The following is a 21482-nucleotide window of genomic DNA, read 5'->3' on the forward strand; positions in this document are numbered from 1 at the left end:
TGAAAGCCCCTTTTTTTGGCTGTGCTGCTGACCACTCTTTGACTGTAGGTGGCGCAGCTGAATTGGCAGTTATTTTTCTCCTGTAGGTGGCAACATTGATATGTCTATTTTTGGCACCTATTATAGACTCTCCTCCTGCACAGGAATCTGATGCAACAGGTGGTCACACGCATGCCTTTTACAACTGGACCATCAGAGGGTGCTGTGGAAACAATGATGAAGTTGTCGAGTGAGAATAAGTTCAATAAAAGCTTTAAGCATTTGTATTTGTTTTTGTTTTAATCATGTGGCACTCGTTTACGGAGTTCAAGGCCCAAAATTATTTTTTCTCCTCAAGGCACGCCTTGCTTGTGTGACAACTCGGTTGTGATGATGATGTAGTAGCTCTCAGCAATCAGCAGCCACATGTCAGATTAAGAGCCTACAATGACAATGTTGTTTGCTTCACAATCAGCAAATGTGTTTGGAACCCAGAGCCTATTTTTAATGGTGGAGTCTAAAAAGAGGGGACAACGGAGACCGGCTTACATCACTTCTGGCTGATGCAGGAAGAGCATTTGGAGTAATGAAGTCATGCAACTTTTTGACATGCCCAATTCATCACACTGCATTGTCTCCTGCAACACCGACATGGCTTCAGCCTGTGACCAATACCAGAGTGGAAAACCCAATCTGGGTATTGGTTTGTTTCTCAAATGTGTAACTTGTAATTTAAAGTGATGATATTATTCCTGTCAAAGTGAGCTGTCAGTGTTGGCACTGTTGGTAATATTGCTATTGCCTCATACCCTGAAGGTTGTGTATTCAAACCAAACTTGAGACCTTTGTCCATGATGTTCTGCAAAACAAAGTTCAAAGAACTACAGTTTGAAATCCAAACAGTTTTAAAGTACAATCTATAGCACTTAAAATACATTTTCATGTCACAAGCAATGCAGTCATTGAGGTCCAGATCCTACACCAACAAGCGTACAGGCACTGCCTTCTGCCAGCTTCGCACTCATGCTTTCAACAACAGAGACCTTCAACATGATGCAAAAATCCTGGTCTATAAAGCTGTTGTCACACCAACTCTGCAGTACGGATCTGACGCTTGCTGCCACCTGAAGACCCTCAAGCTATTTCACCAATGCTGCCTATGCATCAGGTGGGAAGACTACCATACCAACATCAGCGCCCTGGCTGAAACCAAGCTCCAGAGCATAGAGCGTGTCATCATCATGAACTAGCTTTGGGTGGAGTCCTCATGTCGTTAGGATGATGGTAGAGTTCCCAAGCAGCTCTTCTGTTCCCAGCAGAGAGAAGGAAAATGCTCCAGAGGAGGACAGAAGAAGCATTACAAGGACCTCCTGAAGCACAACCTCAAGAGCTGCTATATCAACTGGAAGACCTCAGAGAAACAAGCAAGGGATTGAGCCAGCTGGCGAGCAATGTTCCACACGAGGGTGGAAGTCTTTGAAAAACTGCAAAGGAATACCACAGAGGAGAAGAAAAGAAAGATGTAGATGCATTTGGTGTTTTTAGATTTAGAGACAGCTTAATAGAAGGTGCTTGGCACTGTATGAGAAAACATGGACTTGCAGAGAAGTATGTGAGAGTGGAGCAGGATATGTATATGTGGACAGCATGAGGTGTGTACTAGGAATGACAGGTTAAACTTGAGGTAGGATTGGAGGAGATCAGACAAAAAGGTATAGATAGGAGAAGAATGAAAGTCAGCAGGAGCAGCACAGAGTACAAGCGGTGAAATGATGTTGCAAGCAGTAGAGGTGGGAAGACCAATGAGAAAGAAATGCCTGGGGTCAACAAGTCAACGTAATGAAGAGTGTTGGAAAAGTTCTTGTGCTTTATTACGTATTTTTAATTATTATCATCATGGGAGAATGTGGAGTTTTCTTTTAATTGATATCATGTATGCTGAATATATATTGTGCTAACTTTACTTTCAAGAGTGACCAACAAGGTTCTCCTCAAGGAATAAGATAAGAGAATTCCACTCTCCCGCATTTGACAAAAGTATGTTTGTCTTGGCCAACCTTGAGTAGCTAAGTGTGGCAGCTGTATTGGAGACAGGGGGGGAATGACTGGCAAAATTGTTGTTAGGACCCCCCATGTGTTACAGGCTCTATATATTCTGATGTTTTGCTAATGTGCTTCAGTGATGGCACTCCCGCGGTAATAAAGACTTCAAATTGAAGCAAGACATCTGTCTCCCTCTTCCTCCTCTGTATGTCAGGGTGGTTATTATTATTATTATTATTATATTATTATTATTTTTCTGAGAAGAGTGTAGCAAAAAATGCGAAGAAGATAGTGCAGACAGGTTGGAGTGGGTGGAGAAAGGTGTGACAGAAGAGCATCTATAAGAATGAATAGGAAAGATTACAAGATAGTAGTGAGACCAGCTATGTTGTATGGCTTAGAGGCGGCAGTGCTGAAGATGCTCTGACTTTTCTTAGGAGTGACAAAGGAGGACCGAATTAGAAATGAGCATATCAGAGTAACAGTTCAGTAGGACAGTCTGAAGACAAAGTGAGAGAGGTGAGATGGACATGATTGGGCACATCTGGGAGATCATGAGAAGAATGCTGCGGAGGAGCCACCAAGCAGGAGGCCAAAGATGAGGGGTTTCAGGGTGTGGTGAGGGAGGAGCAGCAGCAGAGAGAAGCAGTGCAAAATGTAGTGCCTGTCTTGACAAAAGCGGAAAACGAGACATCTGGAGGTTTGGCAATCTCTGCCTAGACCAGTTGTCCACTCTTCTATGATCTCTCCCTTTGATTTCCATGTATTTGATGATACAGAACCCCCCCAGCTCGGTTAAGAATACATAAGCAGAGGACTACTGGATGTTGGTGAAGGTCTGAGTGACCTCTGGCTTTCAGTCACAAGACTGTCCTCTTACCTTTGGCAACCCACGCAGACAAGTACGATGAGGATGGTGACCACGAAGGCCGACGCGGCTGCGATGGCTCCCAGGAGCAGCACCTTACTGTAGGGTGGCTCCCCGAGGTTGGGGCTGTCTCTGCTGCCCAGTGTCTCCATGACACACACCGTCACTCACTTCCACTTGTGCTCAGATCTGAACTCTGTCACACAAACTGTGCGCTTATGAAAAGCTGCAGAGATACGGGCAGGGGAAGAGAGGGGGAAAAAAAGACCAAAAGATACAGCATGTGAGTGACACAAGAGATAGAGATGAAAAAAAAAATGTGATGTGTTTTAACGGCGTTTGTGTGTTTGTGTGTGGGTGTGCATGCCTGCTTTGCCTCTAGCATTTTGTCACTGTCTCATTCTGACATATCAGTTTCTATTTTTGACTCACTAGGAGAATAATGCACAGAAAATAGAACACCTTACAAGGCAGTCAGTACGAATGTGCAAAGAAGAAGAAGGAAAAAATAACGGTTTCATCATATTCTTTTTGTGGTTAAAAAAAGATCAAATGATACCGTAACATTAATTTGACTTGCTACAAAAAAAAAAAATTCTTGTGTTAGTTTTACAGGAAAAACCAACTGAACTCCCCAGAGCCGTGTCTTTACTGACGGAAAGAATACATCCACTACTGCTGCACTCAGTTTCCCGGCAGAATGCTTTCACTTTTTGGAGAAAAACGCCAAGATTTTATTGTAATTTTTGAAACACTGGAAAACGGTGGTGCATTTCATGACAGACATTGATTGGCCTGTTGTGTTATGCGTGCATAACCATTGACTAGATTTGTTTGTCCAAATGACAGATCCCTTGAATGGATTACTGATTTCACCTGACATCACTGGTGCTGGGTTGAAAAGATCAAGCCTCTGATTTTAAATCAATTGTCATTTTAATTCCCATACTGTAGATCTATTCATACATCCAAAGATCATCATATATATATATATATATATATATATATATATATATATATATATATATATATATATATATATATGTGTGTGTGTGTGTGTGTGTGTGTATGTGTGTGTGCACTTCTCGCTAGCGTTATAACAGCGTGCCTGAAAAAAGTAAGCTGCCGTTGGGCCGTTACTCTGTCTCCGAAGGTGTGTAACGGGAAAAACTAAATGATAATTTCTGTGCAAAGTACCTGCTCTTTACATTGATTGTGGATGCACTGGTTCTGATTTAGAAGCAACGCGTCCACAATTTATTCATCAACCTCTGTCAAAGCCATTTAAGATGTCAATCATGACTATCGAGACTGTTGTTGTGGGCAGGAAAAGAGAATTGTCCGCCATTTATAATTCACACAGTAGTTTTGTTGTTGTTCCTCATAACATGCCATTTCCATGGGACAGCACACGAAGATTCTCTGGTGTGGACTGTGGGAGAACGTTTCCCATAGCCGGGTTCTCCTGCTGCAGGGGAAAAGTTCTCCTGCAGCAGGAGAACTTACGAGAACTTTCCTCCCAGCCCCTTTCTCCTGGTGTAGTTGAAAAGTTCTTCTGCAGCGTCCTGCGCAGTGAGCGATGCAGGCACTAGTTTTCTAGGGAAGACCAGGGTCATTATTCCCAGGACATTTTTAAAATTTATAACTCTCTGAAACACTATTGCCTGCATTTTAAGGGCCAAATTTTGTGAAGTATGTGTTGCATAACTAGACAATCAGGTAACAGCTCAAAAAACGGTGTTAATAACACTAACCCAAATCAATATCTGATCGAATTAAACTAAATCAAAATAATCGATTCTGAATCTTAAGAATCAGAATCGAATTGATTCTTGAAATCTGATTCAATACCCAGCCCTAGACATCACCCTGCCCCATTTACTGTCTTAAACAGTATTGATTTTATGGTAGTCAGTCATAACAATAAAGGTTGTGTCCATATAAATTACATTACATCATACTGTAACATAGTGTAGTGTTATCATGATGTTTTACAACCTCCCAGGGTCTGTCAAGCTCCATAGTCTGATGTCACCCATCACTGAGCCCACTGACCTCATTTTCAAACCCAACACCAACTGCACCTGAATATTAACAAAAAGCTTGAGATAAACCCATACAGACTGGAATACAGATATTCACAACAAAATACAAATCTATAATTTCTACAACATATACCAACCACAGTTTAACATGTGCTACGTGGTCCAACATTCACGCCACATCCAAGCACAAATACATAGGCTGCTTCAGTTGCCTCTGATCCAGACGCTGCTACAGCGAACCCGCTTTCCCGTGCTTCATTCGCTTAGTGCCAGTCCAGTGTGCAGACCTGATTCAATGGCCACTTGTATTTGCTAGTTTCAGTCATCACCTTGTTTGTCTCCTCAGTCGAGCTCTGCAGTGTCTGTGTCAGTGTCCACGCTGATATCAATGCTGCTAGTGTTATCATTAGTTGAAGTAACACTGGTGACAAGCTTAAAAGCACATTTTTCACCCTCGCCAATAGAGCTTTCATTGTTTTTCTCTCTCTCGTCGTTTTTTGCACCCCCCTTCAGTTGTTTAGTGCAAAGATTCATTTTCTTTGAGCCTGACAGGACCTCCTGGTCTCATGTTATATTTCATGCACTCAATTCCAGGTTTCCACCCTTCTGTGACCTTTCTACTAGTTACACTGAATCACTATTGTGTTTATTAAAAGGTACATTTGGAGCTGATGTCAATTGTTTGTGACTGCATGTTATTTTTATGTTTTTAGTCAATGTGATGAGCCATTCTGAGCATCTCAAGCCTGAACATACAGGACGAGCCTCTTGGGATTTGCCAAGTTGCGAGATGGACAATTCATCGCTGTCATCTATCCATGGCCAAGGCTCGTCTGGTTCTACATTATCATTTCAACATGGCTATTTTGGATTTTCAAGATAAATTTGAGTGCAATGTGTGGACTTTTTCACCCTTGTTTACAGAGGTGATGCATTAAACAAATAGGTTGAGTTATTTATGTATATCGGGTGTCCCAAAAAATATGCAACATTTTATCAGCAAAGAAAATGGTCAAAGCATATGTCTAGGAAACAAATTTATGGCTGGATAGAAAGCTGAAAGGTTGACGTTTTTCATATCAATGTCCATATTGGCCCTGCATTTTGTCAGTCTAGCATAAAGTCGCTGCACCTGTTTGACACTCTGGTGCCAAAACTCAATAATTTTTGTTCACTGTAGTATGGTTAATCTTGGCATTTTCCTGAGTCTTGCTTGGCATCAACATAAACTTCAGGGTCTCTGCAAGTAAAAAAGAAACATAAGTAATTAAGTTTGTAGCATTTAAAGGTGAAACCGAGTGTTTTAAATGTATATTTTTTTGGGACACCCTATATTTATCAGTCACCAGATTGGCCATAAAATTTGAACTTACGTTTGTGCCTGGAGCACTAGTAAATGCCATGCTATGCACAAACCTTCCGGCACTGGGTTTACTTGAGTTACTGAAGTTATGGTGGTCTTATGTTGGTATTAGGGCAGAGATACATTGTAAAACTGCTGCTACATGGGAGCTCATTATGGAGTTCTATTACTTGCGTACACAGTATATTTAGCCTGACCCTTACCCCCTTCACTGCACACCCCAGCAGCACCATAATGTCTCGGGATCCTACCCTTCATGGAACAAATTGTGATTGTACTTGCAAAAACTGTGGAAGAGAAGCAAACACTGGACAAACTGCTGGACATTATGAACGATGCCAGTCACCCTCTACACACCATCATCAGCAACCAGGGGAGCCTCTTCAACCACAGACTGCTCCTTCCCAAGTGCAGAACCAGACTGTACAACTCCTCATTCAGGTGGAGGAGGAGTAACATGAAGACAGAGGATGGGAGGGAGAGGAACAGCAGAAGCTAGTAAACCAATATTGATCAGTATGTCTGGTATTTATATTTGTGTATTTATATTTATATTTGCAAACTGTTTTTACTTTCACTTTTGATACTCTGTGTGCTTCTTACCCTGTGTGCTGCTATACAATGCTGCTGGAACCTCAATTTCCCTGAGGGAGCCTTCCCAAGGGATCAATAAATTTCAGTCTAATTTAATCTAATCTTATCTAATCAATGGTGGTGTGTTTATCCCTCGAGCTCAGGTCTTCTTCCAGAAACCTGAGAGTTTGAGTGTCCTGTGCAGCACTCTTCTAGACAGAGACCTCAGATTTTATACCTGGAATCTATTGGAGCCATTCTTCCAGTCTGAGGGTCAAAGCTCTGAGAGCGCCTGTTACCACTTGGGCCACTGTGATCTTTACTTTCCACATCTTTTAATGCTTTCCCTTCAGTCCCCTAACTACATCAGGATCTTCTTATGCTCTTTCCTTCTGACTACTGCTCTCACATGTACCACAGCTGCCTTTATTGCTGGTTTTCTGGTGGACTCCCAGCTGTCTAGCCCCGCAGATGCTCGATTTAGACGCCCAGGAAATTTTAAACATGTTCTAATGAATGATACGAGATTACCATATTGCAGGACTTGTGCTGATCTATGTCAAGCCACTGCTCTGGAAAACACGACACCAAATTCAGTATAATTACAGTCACTAGCTAAAACCACATGTGGTGGACACTGGCGCGGTGCTACGGCGCCATCGCCAAGCTACAACTGGGCGTGTACTCCTTTGCTCTGATTTCATGTTTTCTACTGCAGCAGATGATCAAATTTCCACCTCCGGTGAGCACTACCATGAATAAATTCACACAGATATAACTAAAGAGGTGCAGATTGTAGCCCCTAAAGGGGCTGTGTACTCAAAAATGGAGGTCAAAGTAAATTAGACTTAATAAGGACTCATAATACAATTTTGACCAAAACTGGCAGGTCCATTGGGTGTATGGATGGGAAGAAGTGACTTCATTTTGTTTAGGTCAGTCAACGTGAACACTTAAGGTCATATTTACAGCCCACTGCTGATATCTCTTTAAATGGCTACTTTTATTAAAACAAGTTCAGATATTATCAGTTATCAAGTTGTTTACCAATGAATATGGCTTTATACACCCCGAAGAAAACCATACATCCTGAGGATGGTTTTCTTCTTTTTCTACCTTAGTAGAAAAAAAAGAACATTTTCCTATAAATAATTATGATGGCTTTTAGAACTAACAAATTAAATTTTAACAATCAACCTACGAGGTTGGACACATAAGAAATTATTAATAGTGACTCACCAGTGTTTCACAGTTCCTCTGACGCACCTCTTCGTCGTGGCGCCGCTCCGCTGTCTGGATTGGCGATTACCAGGCGACATTCATTTTGTGGGTTTTTACTCGGGTGGTATGAAAAATATTACCCGTTTGCGAAAAGGGTGGTATTGCTATTTATTCTTGTTGTTGTTATCCAAATCATAGTTGGGCGTATCATTTATAGGTATATGGATATTGTTATTGTTTAGTGACCGTTTAAAGCACATGCAACATTTTCTCGACACGCCTGAGTGACACTTTGAAATTTGAGCGTAGCGTCGCTGTGTTCTTTGAGCACTTCCGATCTTGTATATTCCTTACTAACATACATCCTTGCAAAAGAGATTTCCATCTCTTTTAAAAATAAAGGTGATTCTTATATGGCACTGGAATGAATATTATCAGTGTTTGAGAAAGAGTGAGCGGGGAAAGAGAAAAAGAATGGGAGAGAGGGAGAGTGTGGTTAAGATAGTACACCAGCACAGACTCTTGCCTTCTGTTTATTGGTGATAAAGCTGCATCTTTTTCTCCATATCCCTCCATCCTCCCATAGATGGCCTATTCTTCTCTTCCCCCCCTCTGTCTGCCTGACCCTGTAGATATGTGAGGCGATGCACAGCGAATGAATTAGCTGATCAGAGGCCTCAGACAGGTCCTTATGAAAGAGATGGACAGGCAGAGCGCACGCCGCAGATGGAGGAAGAACCTGATAGTGAATGAAATTAAAGGGTAAAAGAGAGGTGATGAGGAAGAACACCATGCCAAACGAGGGGTGAGGAAGGAGAGACAGGTGGGAGAGGATGCAACAAAACGATGGAAGACAGTCACAGAGTGGAACGAGAGAAAAACTAAATAGGGAGGGCAAGGAGAAGGAAAAGGGAGTGATGAAACAAGGAGGATGAAGACTGGAAAAATGTGCGAGGAGCGCAGGGAGGTGGAGGGAGGCAATGAGAAGGAGGTCATCAGCGATCGGTTGTTGCCTGCGTTTTGTCAGCCCCTGCTGAAATATTCAGAAGAGAAACGGTTGTGTTTCTGAAACACAAAGCAAACACAATGCAGGATGTGAAGCAGCAGCATCCGCGACAGCATGTGAAGCAAGTGGTGAACGAGCCTCTGAAGGAGGAGAGAGGAGGCTCCTGCACGACGCACAACATCCCTGCAGCAAGCGCAGCAACAACACTCTGTTAGCACGGAGCAATGTTTGTTTGTCACATCTGTCTTCATCTCTGAGCGTCACGAGGAAAACGGTGACAGCCTGAACAAGCAACATAGTGAGAACGATGGTGATGATGATGATGATGATGATGGCGGTGATCACTCTATATGTGCCTGCAGCTAATTGTGGTTAGCACAAAGACGGCAGTGGCAGTGTTGATGGAGACCACAACTCCGGATTTTGTCGTTAATGATGGCGATAATGAGGTCAAAGTGAGCGCTGAGAAGGAGCGTATGCAGGAGGCAGAACTGACAGAGCACCAGGAAGAATGCAGCCGTGCAGTGCAACCACAGGGTGGAAGGTTTCCTCTGTGAGGCAAATTTAACAGCACCCACTTTGCAAAGAAACATCAGATCTTAAACACAATGATTTTTAACAAGGAGTAGTAGTTACCTTAGTTGCCACTAGGCCCCGTGATAAGCTTGTATGACTTTATTTTATATTATGGTTATTGTGCATGTTAAAAATGCCAATACGAGTACAGCCCAAAATAGGATGTTCAGTAGTCGACCGTGCAGTTTCTCCAGTCACATTGACAGAAGCCTCTTCTACTTCTTGCATGGTCACGAGAACTGTCTACTACAGCTAGGATTACTATACAGTACAATTTGTGGATTTCTTCATAATTGATATAAGTGATGTATAAGAAATATTCAGTGACTTGGAAATGATCATATGTCCATCCTCTGATTTTTCTAAAGAAAACTGGCTGCAAAATTGATGAGTTCTATGAAAAAAATCCTTATTTGGCTTTTGTCCAATTACTTATTCCTCTGAAAATTGAGTCATTATGTATACATATGTAATTCCTTCATAGTTTGAAGTTGCAAAAGTTTGGGCACCCCTGATCATTTTCATGATTTTCCTTTATAAATCATTGGTTGTCTGGATCAGAATTTCAGTTAAATATATCATAAAGGAGATGAACACACTGATATCTGAGAAGTGAAATGAAGTTTCTAGTATTTCCAGAAAGTGTGCAATAATGATTTAAACAAAATTGGGCAGGTGCATAAATTTGGGCACCCTTGTCATTTTATTGATTTGAATACATTTAGCGCTAATTATTGGAACACAAAATTGGTTTGGTAAGCTCATTGACCCTTGACCTCCTTACACAGGTGAATCCAATCATGAGAAAGGGTATTTAAGGTTGACATTTCCAAATGTTTCCCCTTTTTGCATCTCTTCTAATAAGTGGCAACATGGGAGCCTCTAAACAACTCTCAAATGACCTGAAAACAAAGATTGTTCAACATCATGGTTTAGCAGAAGGATACAAAAAGCTATCTCAGGAAATGGAAGACCGCAGCCACAGTACTAGCTAAGGCCGAAGTGGCAGACCAAGAAAAATCTCACATAAGCTGAAGCAAAGGATGGTGAGAACAGTCATCGTCGACCCACAGACCTGCTCCAAAGACCTACAACATGATCTTGCTGCAGATAGTGTCTCAGTGCATCGTTCAACATCGACACCACAAGCACCTCGCGACTGCTTTATTTCATATCCATTATGGGCCAATTACTTATGACCTGGAATCACTGACAACAGCTTACTTAATAAATTGTGCACTTCAAACACTGTTAAATCAACTCTGTCACAGTGTTAACATGAGTTGACAAACTGTAATATTATTCATTTATGCAATCATAGAGTTAATTCAACGCTATGATAGAGATGATTTAACACTATTCAGAGTGGGGCCACATTGATTTACTGCAGAGTCTATTTCATTCTGCAAAATCTTAAGAATGGACAGGATTCAGAAAAAAACATATCAGGGGGATAGTTATTACTCGCCTTTATTTGAAAAGGGACAATGTACAGAGACATTAAGCTCATAAAACAAAGATGATTTTTACCAGATTGTAGCTAAATAGCTAGTTTCCATCTGCAGTCCCCATTACATAATAAAATACAGTGAAGGAATACTCAGTCGAACAATACCACACATACAGTCCGACACTGTCAGACACACACACTCCCACAACCGCTCCAACTTTCACACAATATAGTGCAGGTACTGTTGGGATATTACCTTTTTATGTTTGTATCCTCTGCTATTCTTCCCCTCCCCTTGCAGTTCTGTTTGTCTTGTGAGTCTTAGGCTGGGCATGGCTGAACTGCTTGCAACTCGCACCTGCAATCAATTATCTACGCCAGTGTAGTTTAAAAGACCGGGTCAGTCATCCACTCCTTGCTAGTTCCTTGACCTCCTGTGCCAGCCACGCTCAGCCTTGTCATCTGTTTTTCTTTACGCAAGCCTTCAAACTCGCTGATTCTTTGCCCATGCCTGATACACTATGGACTGTTTGGACAGAACCCTAGCTTTTGGACTCTGATTCTTCTCTTTTAGTAAATAAAATCACTTATTTCACCTAGCCAGTGTGTGGTTCTCTGCATTTTGGGTCCAATTTATTCATCTGCTTAACAGATACAAGGGTTTGGAGACAACCTTAGAGAGCCGAGATTGAGATGGTTTGCACAGATACAGAGGAGGGACCCAGGGTATATATATATATATAGAGGGAAGGATGGCGAGGATGGAGACACCAGGCTGGAGGAGAAGAGGGAGGCCAAAGAGGAGATTTATGGATGTACTGAGGGAGGACATGCAGGTGGCTGGTGTGACAGAGACAGATGCAGAGGACCTAGTGAGATGGAGACAGGCTACCCATTGGGGTAGCGTTTGCTGCGGAGACCCCTAAAGAGCAGTCGAAAAGAGGAAGAAGATGAAGTCCACTCTGCTGATATTGACCTTAAACATTCAATGCTTTTTGCACCAGTTACACGGCAAACAGCTGACATCAAGATGGAAATAATTATTTATATAACAAAGAAGCAAAGGTATTGTTTTTTAAAATATGTTTCCAGCGCTCCACCTCAAGTTCGTACGTTTTTGCTCTTCCTCACCTTGAGAGTGACTCACATCTTCCAGATTAATTTTAATGGCTCAAAGTCACTTATGCTTTACCTCAATTTTCATTTTTATCTTCATATCAAAATAAAATCACATAAAGACCTTTCTAAAAGCTTCTTCCTCTTTCCATAGTGGCTTCCCAGAGCTGACATTCATGCAATTTTCCTTATTGCAGTCAGAGATTCACAAAGCTGATATGTCCCCGTCATGTTCCTGAGCGTAGCTTTCAGTCTCTGTCATCACATCACAACAAATCCAGCAAAGTGATTATTACGACATGACAACAAAGAAGCCTGTCCTGACATACAAGAATTGTTCTTGTATGACAGTGATTAAAGCGCTACTCTGGCTCAATAAATAAACTGACCACAGCATCAGTAAATGCAGACCCTTGACCAGCTCCATGATCAGGTCTATAGTTCAGAACTTGGCATCTATATACATATATTTGTGTAAACCAGATTCAGTTGGATTATTTACTACAAATAATTTCATGCACTTTGTTAGAAATTAGAGCATCTGATTACTGCAAGATGTCAACTACAATAAGAGGCACTTGTGTTACATAGTGCACACAAAGGTAATGTGGGAGACTGTAATGTAGCATAGAAACACAATGAAATAATGTTCAAATGTGTTGAGCCAAGGTGATAATGCAACTGTACAAAGATAACCTTTAACAAATGTAGGCTGTTAAGTTACTGGAACATTTAAGATAAACTTTTCATTTTTGTTAAAAATGAATATTCGCGAATCACCTCAGTCACCTGGTTTTTCCCGTGTGTGTGTGTTTTGGAGCATCACAGTAACTTCTTGATCCACCTTTTGTCAATCTTGAACAAACGGTGTACGCAGTCATTATGGCCATCATCGACACAAGTTTTGAAATCGGGGTGAAATATTCAAGCTATTGAAATCGGCATCATTACGCCGTCACTCCCAGGCGGTCATGTTCCAGGCGGTCACGTTCCAGGTTTTCAATCATGTTCAAACATCTTTAAACGGGGTAGTATTAGTGAGTACAGCTTGAGACCTATTTGATTGTGCTCCATCGGGGTAAAAAATTTGAAGCTAAAGTATCGTTTGTTGCAGTTCTGACTGGGAATGCAGCTGGGTGCAGCTTTACCTTCGTTTTTGAGCAGGTTGCCAGGTCTGCACTTTATAAGCCTGCTAGTTGCCAGGTCTGCACTTTTTAGCCAGCCTGATAGGAGGCTGAAGAGGAGTTCAATAATGCCGTTTTTTTTTTTTTTGTGCGAACACGTTACCGTAGTCTAGTGTGAAGGTGGGCCATAATAGGTTAAAATGAAAGAACATATGATGCAATAATTCTACTTCCGTGGACAGCCCCATTATCACCCAGTCACTCGTCTGTCCCCAACAGAAACATGGCACTTTCTCTGACACTGATTTATTTTGGAACCACTACAACTATTTTCAGGGACGTATTGAACATGTTTGATACTGATTGATAGGCCGTGGCATTCTAGGACAGTGGCGGTTTTGGGCCACGGCCATAACAGCGCGGCATGGTCCGTATGTGCTCTTTTTGGTCCAACTTCAACTCCTCATTATTCACATTAAATCCCGCTAAAACAACCTTTCCCATTTGCCTTGTCTTCACTTCCTCCACTGGAACGGAAAAAAACACTTTTTCGCGATTGCTTCGGTGACTGCAGACAAAAATAAAACAGTACACCATCTTTCTGTGTGAAGTGATGTTGTGTTTGTTTTACCCAATGGAAGGCTGTTCCTGGAAGTGGTCAAATCCTGCAATACCACGCAGGGGTTCAAGTCTCGCAATGGTAACCTATTGCTACCTGATTGGCCGGGATGAAGGTAACCAGAAATAGACTTGGTGTGTATTTGAAGTGATGTGTGTTTTTCAACTTCCATGGTGTAGTGCTGAACCTGTGACCACTCCGTCCTTATGACAAAGAGTGAGATGTACACTGTTTAAAGAGCGAACATCAGGTTTATAGTGAAGCAGACAATGCTCATGCATTTAGTTGGTGAATTGGATTTAATTAATCTGATATGGATCAATTATAAAATTCCTTAATCAGTTATTTTATACTCAAGGAGGCTTGTTTTTACTGCTATCCACACTCTGCCACATGGCTTCCTTATGCCGATGGTCGCAGAAGTTAATCACATGCTTAAAAAAAAATTTGTGGTGTTAAAAGGAATTTGTGTCAACATGTTATAATAATAATAATTATTATTATTATTTATTAATTTATATAGCGCCAAATCACGAGTAATCGCCTCAAGGTGCTTCACAAACATTTAAAAGCAGAATAAAATGAAATAAGATTAAAACACAATAAAAAAATGTAACCATAAAAAGGTAAAAGAAGTAAAATAAATAAAACGAATAAAAAAAGACACACAATCATATAAAATACTAATGATAAAACAGGGAGAACAGACGTGTCTTCAGCCTGGCGTTAAAAGTCTCCACAGTGTCCGACTGTCGTATCAGCGCAGGCAGATCATTCCACAGAGCTGGGGCGCGGTGATAAAAAGCTCTGTAACCCGCTGACCTTTTCTTCACCCTCGGGACACACAATAGTCCTGCACCCTGTGAACGCAGAGCCCTTGTCGGCACATAGGACTCAACCAGGCCGGCCAGATAGGGGGGCGCCAGTCCGTGAACAATTTTATAGGCCAATAGTAACACCTTAAAATCCAATCTCAAGGAGACCGGAAGCCAGTGAAGGGATTCCAGAACTGGCATAATATGATCAAACCTTCTGCTTCGTGTCAGAAGTCTGGCAGCAGCATTTTGAACCAGTTGAAGACCCCAGATGCTGGACTGTGGTAAACCAGAAAACAAAGCATTACAATAGTCCAATCTAGAAGAAACAAAAGCATGAATCAGAGTCTCAGCATCAGCCATAGACTGGATGGGATGAATCTTTGCTATATTTCTTAGATGAAAGAAAGCAGTCCTCGTAATGTCCCTAATGTGGAGGTCAAAGGACAACGTAGGATCAAAAATTACCCCAATGTTCCTCACTTTGTCAGTATGATGTATAACACATGAACCAAGGCTAAGCGCTAGCTGATCAAATTGATGCTGATGTCTTGCTGGACCATGAACCATCATTTCAGTCTTATCAGAGTTCAAAAGTAGAAAGTTGCTAGACATCCAACTTCTCACTGTTGCGAGACAGTCCTGTAAAGATTTTATGTGGACAGGATTTCCAGCAGCTATCGGCATAGAGAGCCAAGGCCACGTGCAAGAACCAAATCCAAAGTATTACCACTGATATGTGTTGAACCATGAATGCACTGCCGAAATCCTAGTACATCCATGATTTCCATAAATGATTTACCAAGGGGATCAGACGGCTTATTTATATGAATGTTAAAGTCACCAATAATCAAAATGTTGTCTACACTACTTGAAAGACTAGAGATGAACGTGCCAAATTCATCTAAAAAATCAGAATATGGGCCAGGAGGCCTATAGACAGTGACAATATAACATAGCTGATTTCCAGTTTTATGACCTTGACAGTACTTAGCATCATGGGCATAACGGAGAATCAGATGCTCAAATGAATTATATTTATGTCCCCCAACAGTTACTAAAGTAAACCTGGATTTATAAATAAAAGCAACACCCCCGCCTTTCCTCACATCATGTGAAACGTGAGTAAAAGTGTATGCCGGTGGGCAGGCCTCATTCAGAGGAAGGACAGCTGTAGATTTAAGCCAGGTTTCACATAATCCAAGCATATCCAGATGATGATCCACAATTAAGTCATTAACCAGCAATGACTTCAGAGTCAATGATCTGATGTTAATGAGACCCAAACTAAGGATCTCGGTGGAATCAGCAGATTTTAATGAAGTCATGCGGAAGTTCAGCTCCTCAGCAGCCAGTGACGCAGCGTGTTTCAGCAGCCGGAGGAGCTCAGGTGAAACACCGCGTCTGCGAGCCCGCAGACGACAGCACCGGTGTAAAAACTCTGCAACCCGGCGAGAGGCAGCAGCAGGAAGCTGCAGCAAAAACGGGCACAGCGGAGCTGGTCCGGTCATCGGAGAGGACAGTCCAGGAACGACAGAACGAATCCAGCAGCCTCTCGTGCACAGCACCCGCTCCCACGCCCAAAAATATCGTCCATCCCAGAGGAGGCGAGGATCAGACCCTTTAGTGAAGGCTGCCAGGTAGAACTTAAATTTCACCAACGCACCGCTCCGCTTTCCGCACCTTCTAAAGCGCCTCCTCCGGAGAGGAACGCAACAAAAATGGAGCAGGTGCAGTGGGACCTCCGCGAGCACAGGTGGCAGAGCAGGGCGGGGCCCTCCCAGGCTGGACCCAGACTACAGCAGCGGCTCATAAAGAGCATTAATGTCCAAGAGAGACTGACGATTATACACAAGCAAGGCAGAGGTGTCCCGGCATAACACACAGAGCAAAAACACAGCTACAAATAACAAAAAACTCGACGAGCGGTAAAAACAAGGCTGATGGCACGCCAAACACACAGGCGCCATCTTGCCACTCCTTCCTCTATTGTCCTGTTAACTTTGACAGCTCTAATAAATATACAGTGGATAAAATAAGTATAAATAACACAAATACACCGTCACTTTCAGACTGTTTAACAACAGTAACAGTGGGTAAAATAACTGTTGAACATGTCACCTTTTTCTCAGTAAATATATTTCTAAAGGTGTTATTGACATAAAATTTTCATCAGATATTGGTAACAACCCAAGTAATAAATAAGTACAGAAATTAAGTCATGTGTAATAAAATGGAATCACACAGGGCAAAATAATTGAACACAATAACTGAAATTTATTTAATACTTTGTACACAAGCCAATTGTTGGTAAGGATGACTTCAAGACACCTCCTGTATGGAGAAACTAGTCACATGCATTGCTCAGGTGTGATTTTGGCCCATTCTTCCACACAAACCGTCTTCAAATCTTGAAGTGTCTGTGGACCTCTTCTATGAACTCTGATCTTTAGTTCTTTCCATAGATTTTGTTTTGGATTCAAGTCAGGTGATTGGCTGGGCCATTCTAGCAGCTTTATTTTCTCTGTCTGAAACCAGTTGAGAGTTTCCTTGTCTGTGTGTTTGGGATCACTGGCTTGCTGAAATGTCCACCCTTGTTTCATTTTCATCATCCTGATAGTTTTTTTTTTTTTATCAAGAATGTCTCTGTACATTTTTCCATTTATCCTTTCTTCAATTATATGAAGTTTGCTGGTGTTTTTTGGGTGATGTGCAGTGCCATTTATGGTGTGTACTATGGCTTCCAAAGGGTTCAATTTTGGTGTGACCAGACTATATTCTCCACCATTTCACAGGCTTGTCTAAAGGTTGTACATCAAACTTTAAGCAATGGAGTCTTGAGTGGTGAGTGTACATACAGGCCATGGCATTTGCATTTTCTTAGGTGTACCTGTAAATTCCAGGTCTTTCTGAAGCTGTCCACAAATGGTCCTTGGCTCTTGAACAACTCTTAAATGGACTGCATTTATATAGCGCTTTTCCATCTGCATCAGATGCTCAAAGCGCTTTACACACTAATGCCTCGCATTCACCCCAATTTGAGGGTGCTGCCATACAAGGTACTATTATTTTTCAATGCCAAATCAAAACATGTCATCCCATGGTGTTTCACAAGTGTAATGCCCAACCTTACCCACCCCCTGAGCAAGCACACTGGTCAAGAAAAACTCTCTCTGGGGTTTTTTCATTCTAGGAAGAATGGTAAATGGACTGCATTTATATAGCGTTTTTCCATCTATACCAAGAGCTCTAAGATCTTTACAGTAATGCCTCACATTCACCCATTCACACACACACACCACACACACACACACACACACACACACACACACACACACACACACACACACACACACACACACACACACACACACACACACACACACACACACACACACACACACTACACACCAGGAGCAACTTGGGGATTACGGCCTTGCCCAAGGGCCCTTCATGATTTTCCGGCCAGACATGGGTTTGAATCGAGGACTATCTGGTCTTAAGCCCACTGCTTAACCACTAGACCATCACCTCCCCATGGAAAGGAACCTCAAGCAGTCCAGAATCAGTTGGGTGACCATCTGCTTTGGCCATGATAACAATAGCAAAATAAATAAGCAAAGCAGAACAAAAAAAATATCAAACATGCAAACACAAATGTTGCTGCTAAGCAACCATAAAGACACAGAGTGTGTTGGCTGCAACATCCTATGGCTAAAAAAAACCAACAACATTCAAATGGTGCAAAGCAAAGTCTCAGCAAATGGAATACATAAGCAGATAAAAAAAAAAGTCCATCTGTAAGTCTTTGAGTTATCCTATGCACAGACAGACAACCTGAGGTGTTCACATGCTTTTTACAGTGTTCTTGAGGGGACTGGAGTTAGACACATGGCACATTACATGTCAGTTACAGATTGACGAGCATCATCAGCTCTGTCAGATCATGCCTGAGGCACATCGACCTGGAAAGCAGATCATCTGTCATTTTGCCCCATCTGCAAATTGGGGATCAGTCATCGAATCGCGCATAATGTGTAATACAGACAAATACATTTTAGCAAGTGGAAGACGAAGCTACAGTGGACAAAATGTCCTTCAAACATAGGGAGGAAAGTTCATCAAGCGCCTGGACTGCAGCATGTTACAGCAGAGAGGAGACGAGAAATCACATCATGTCCACGCCAATCTTCAGCCCCGCGGGACACAGCCGCACTGTGCATAACAACGTGGAGAAGGAGAGAGAGAGCGAGAGAGCGAGAGAGAGGCAGAAGCGGTGCGGTGGTTACAGTTAAACCCTCTGACACTTTTACCGCCGGGTGCCGTGACTATCTCTAAGCCTCACACTCACATATTCCCTCACTTGAAGATTTAATTTGCAATTCTGGGCCTAACCCACAGTGGCCCGTTAGAACCAGTCACATAACAGATCAAATGAACATAATCTGCAAAGCAATTTGTCCAAGACTAACGCTCTAATATCATTCGTAAGACCAAATGGGATGTACAGTCTGCTCAAAGCTTTCAGCAATGTCCCACATTTAATGAGTAAGACTATTACATTACATTTACAATGATCTTAAATACTATTGCTAAATTTAATGATGACTTTTGTTACTAAATTTTTACATATACCAGAAGACAACCTGGTTAAAGGTTTTCTTTTTCTCACTGGGTTACATGGAAAATTTTTTTCCCTCTTAATAAAGTAGTCTACCTATTTGGGCGGGGATGACACACTTAACTCTCGATATATGTCTCACAATCTTGGGGGACGATTCGAAACAGGTTGTGATTCTTAAGAAATGTGATTCTACAAGTATTGCAATACACTGTAATTTTTGATTGCTTTTTGCAACACTAGACCAAGGGAAAAGTTGAATAAGACACATCTCGTCATATTCACAGAAACAATTCACAATGCCAAATTTTTCTGTAACCTCTGCTGAATGAAAGAAATACTACATTCTTTCCATCTTGTCTATAAGCAAATTGATTGGAACCATATTGATTGTGTTTTATAAAAATAGATATTCATACATTAATAAAAAGAAACAAACAAACTTTTTTTTTTTTTTTTTACAAAATTCCACCCCTCCTAGGTCCGTGGGCATTTTTTGGACAGTTCACTCGCCTGGCATAAATGTTTTATTATTGCTGTTAACAGCTCTCCCTGCATCCTACAATCAAGTTTTATGTCTTTGTTTTTCAGGAAAACCTGTGCTTTCAGACTATATATGTTTTTGTTGTGTTTTATAAGTGTAATAATGGTTTACAATCAAAACAGGCAAGGAAAAAATAAAGCGAAAAATAATTTTCCACACATTTATTCAAAACACACAGCAAACTATAACAAACAACTGTTTTGACACTTTATAAAGGTAATTTGAGGTCTTGTGTGAAAGACTGTACAACAAAAAGGTTCAAACAATAAACACAAATGCACATTTTGAACAATATATACAAAATGGTCTATGCGTTTTGTTGTCCATTGATATGGTAAACAGTGGTTTGCGCCGAGAAAGCAACAGAGTTATCCAGTAACATTCACATGCAAACTAGTGGAGCAATCCTGATAGTTACACACTCTTTGTTTGAGCACGTGAAATTGTCATCAGAGGCTCTCCGTGTGCTCCTGCTTTCACTGATCGCTGTGCGTAATGGCGCAGGGTGCACTGAGTATGTACTCATAGTATGTACTCATTGGAGCACCCAGGGGGCTATTCAAACGGGCCAACTAGTAACATATCACTCCTGAAAAGATCTTTGGCTTTTCACGTGAGGTAAATCTGCCCTACGATTGGATTTTGGAAAACCATGTGACGGTGAACCAATTCCGATTGGACACTCACATTGTGCACGTCATCACACAGCTTCTATGAGGAGTACAAAGATGGCCGATGGCTGGCTCAAAAGTCTGCGGAGTTAACTTTTCAGCAAAAAAAAAAAAGTTTCTATCTCATATCATTAAAAAGCTATTTATAATTTAGTAAAGCTTGGTCTTAGCCGTCATATACGACGGCGTCGGCCCCAGAGTGTTACAGACGCCTAATGCATTCATATATAAATTTAACTTATGTAACATATAACTTCATTAGGTCCACAGTGCTAATATCATGTTGGACTTCCTTTTTGCCTTCAGACCTGCCTGAATTCTTGTGGAAAATGAGATTCAACAAGGTGCTGAAAAGGTTTTAGTCCACACTGACATGAAAGCATCACACAGTTACCATGCCATTACACCACCATCAGTCTGAATTGTTGATACAAGGTGGGATGGATCAATGCTTTCATGTTGTTTATGCCAAGTTCCTGACCCTGCCATCCGAATACTGTGGCAGAAATTGACAGTTGCTGTTACAGTGGGGCCAAAAAGTATTTAGTCATCCCCTGATTGTGCAAGTTCTCCTACTTAGAAAGATGTGAGAGGTCTGCAATTTTCAACATAGGTACACTTCAACTATGAGAGACAAAATGAGACAAAAAAAAAAAAATAAAAAATCCAGGAAATCACATTGTAGGATTTTTAAAGAATTTATTTGTAAATTATGGTAGAAAATAAGTATTTGGTCAATATCAAAAGTTCAACTCATTACTTTGTAACATCATCTTTGTTGGCAATGACAGAGGTCAAATGTTTCCTGTAAGTCTTCACCAGGTTTGCACACACTGTAGCTGGTATTT

The 21482-nt window shown here is 41.5% G+C and overlaps 1 protein-coding gene across 1 annotated transcript in view; it reads right to left on the minus strand.

Annotated features, from left to right (window-relative positions):
* Window positions 1-21482, minus strand: part of LOC117511481 — a 146044-nt gene that overhangs the window by 41440 nt on the left and 83122 nt on the right. The window contains exon 2 of the mRNA XM_034171502.1: window positions 2903-3116. Coding sequence (XP_034027393.1) covers window positions 2903-3042 — 140 coding nt within the window. The 5' untranslated portion in view covers window positions 3043-3116. The remainder of the gene's footprint in view (window positions 1-2902; window positions 3117-21482) is intronic.

The sequence above is a fragment of the Thalassophryne amazonica genome, chromosome 6 (genome assembly GCF_902500255.1).
Source record: "Thalassophryne amazonica chromosome 6, fThaAma1.1, whole genome shotgun sequence".
Classification (NCBI taxonomy): domain Eukaryota; kingdom Metazoa; phylum Chordata; class Actinopteri; order Batrachoidiformes; family Batrachoididae; genus Thalassophryne; species Thalassophryne amazonica.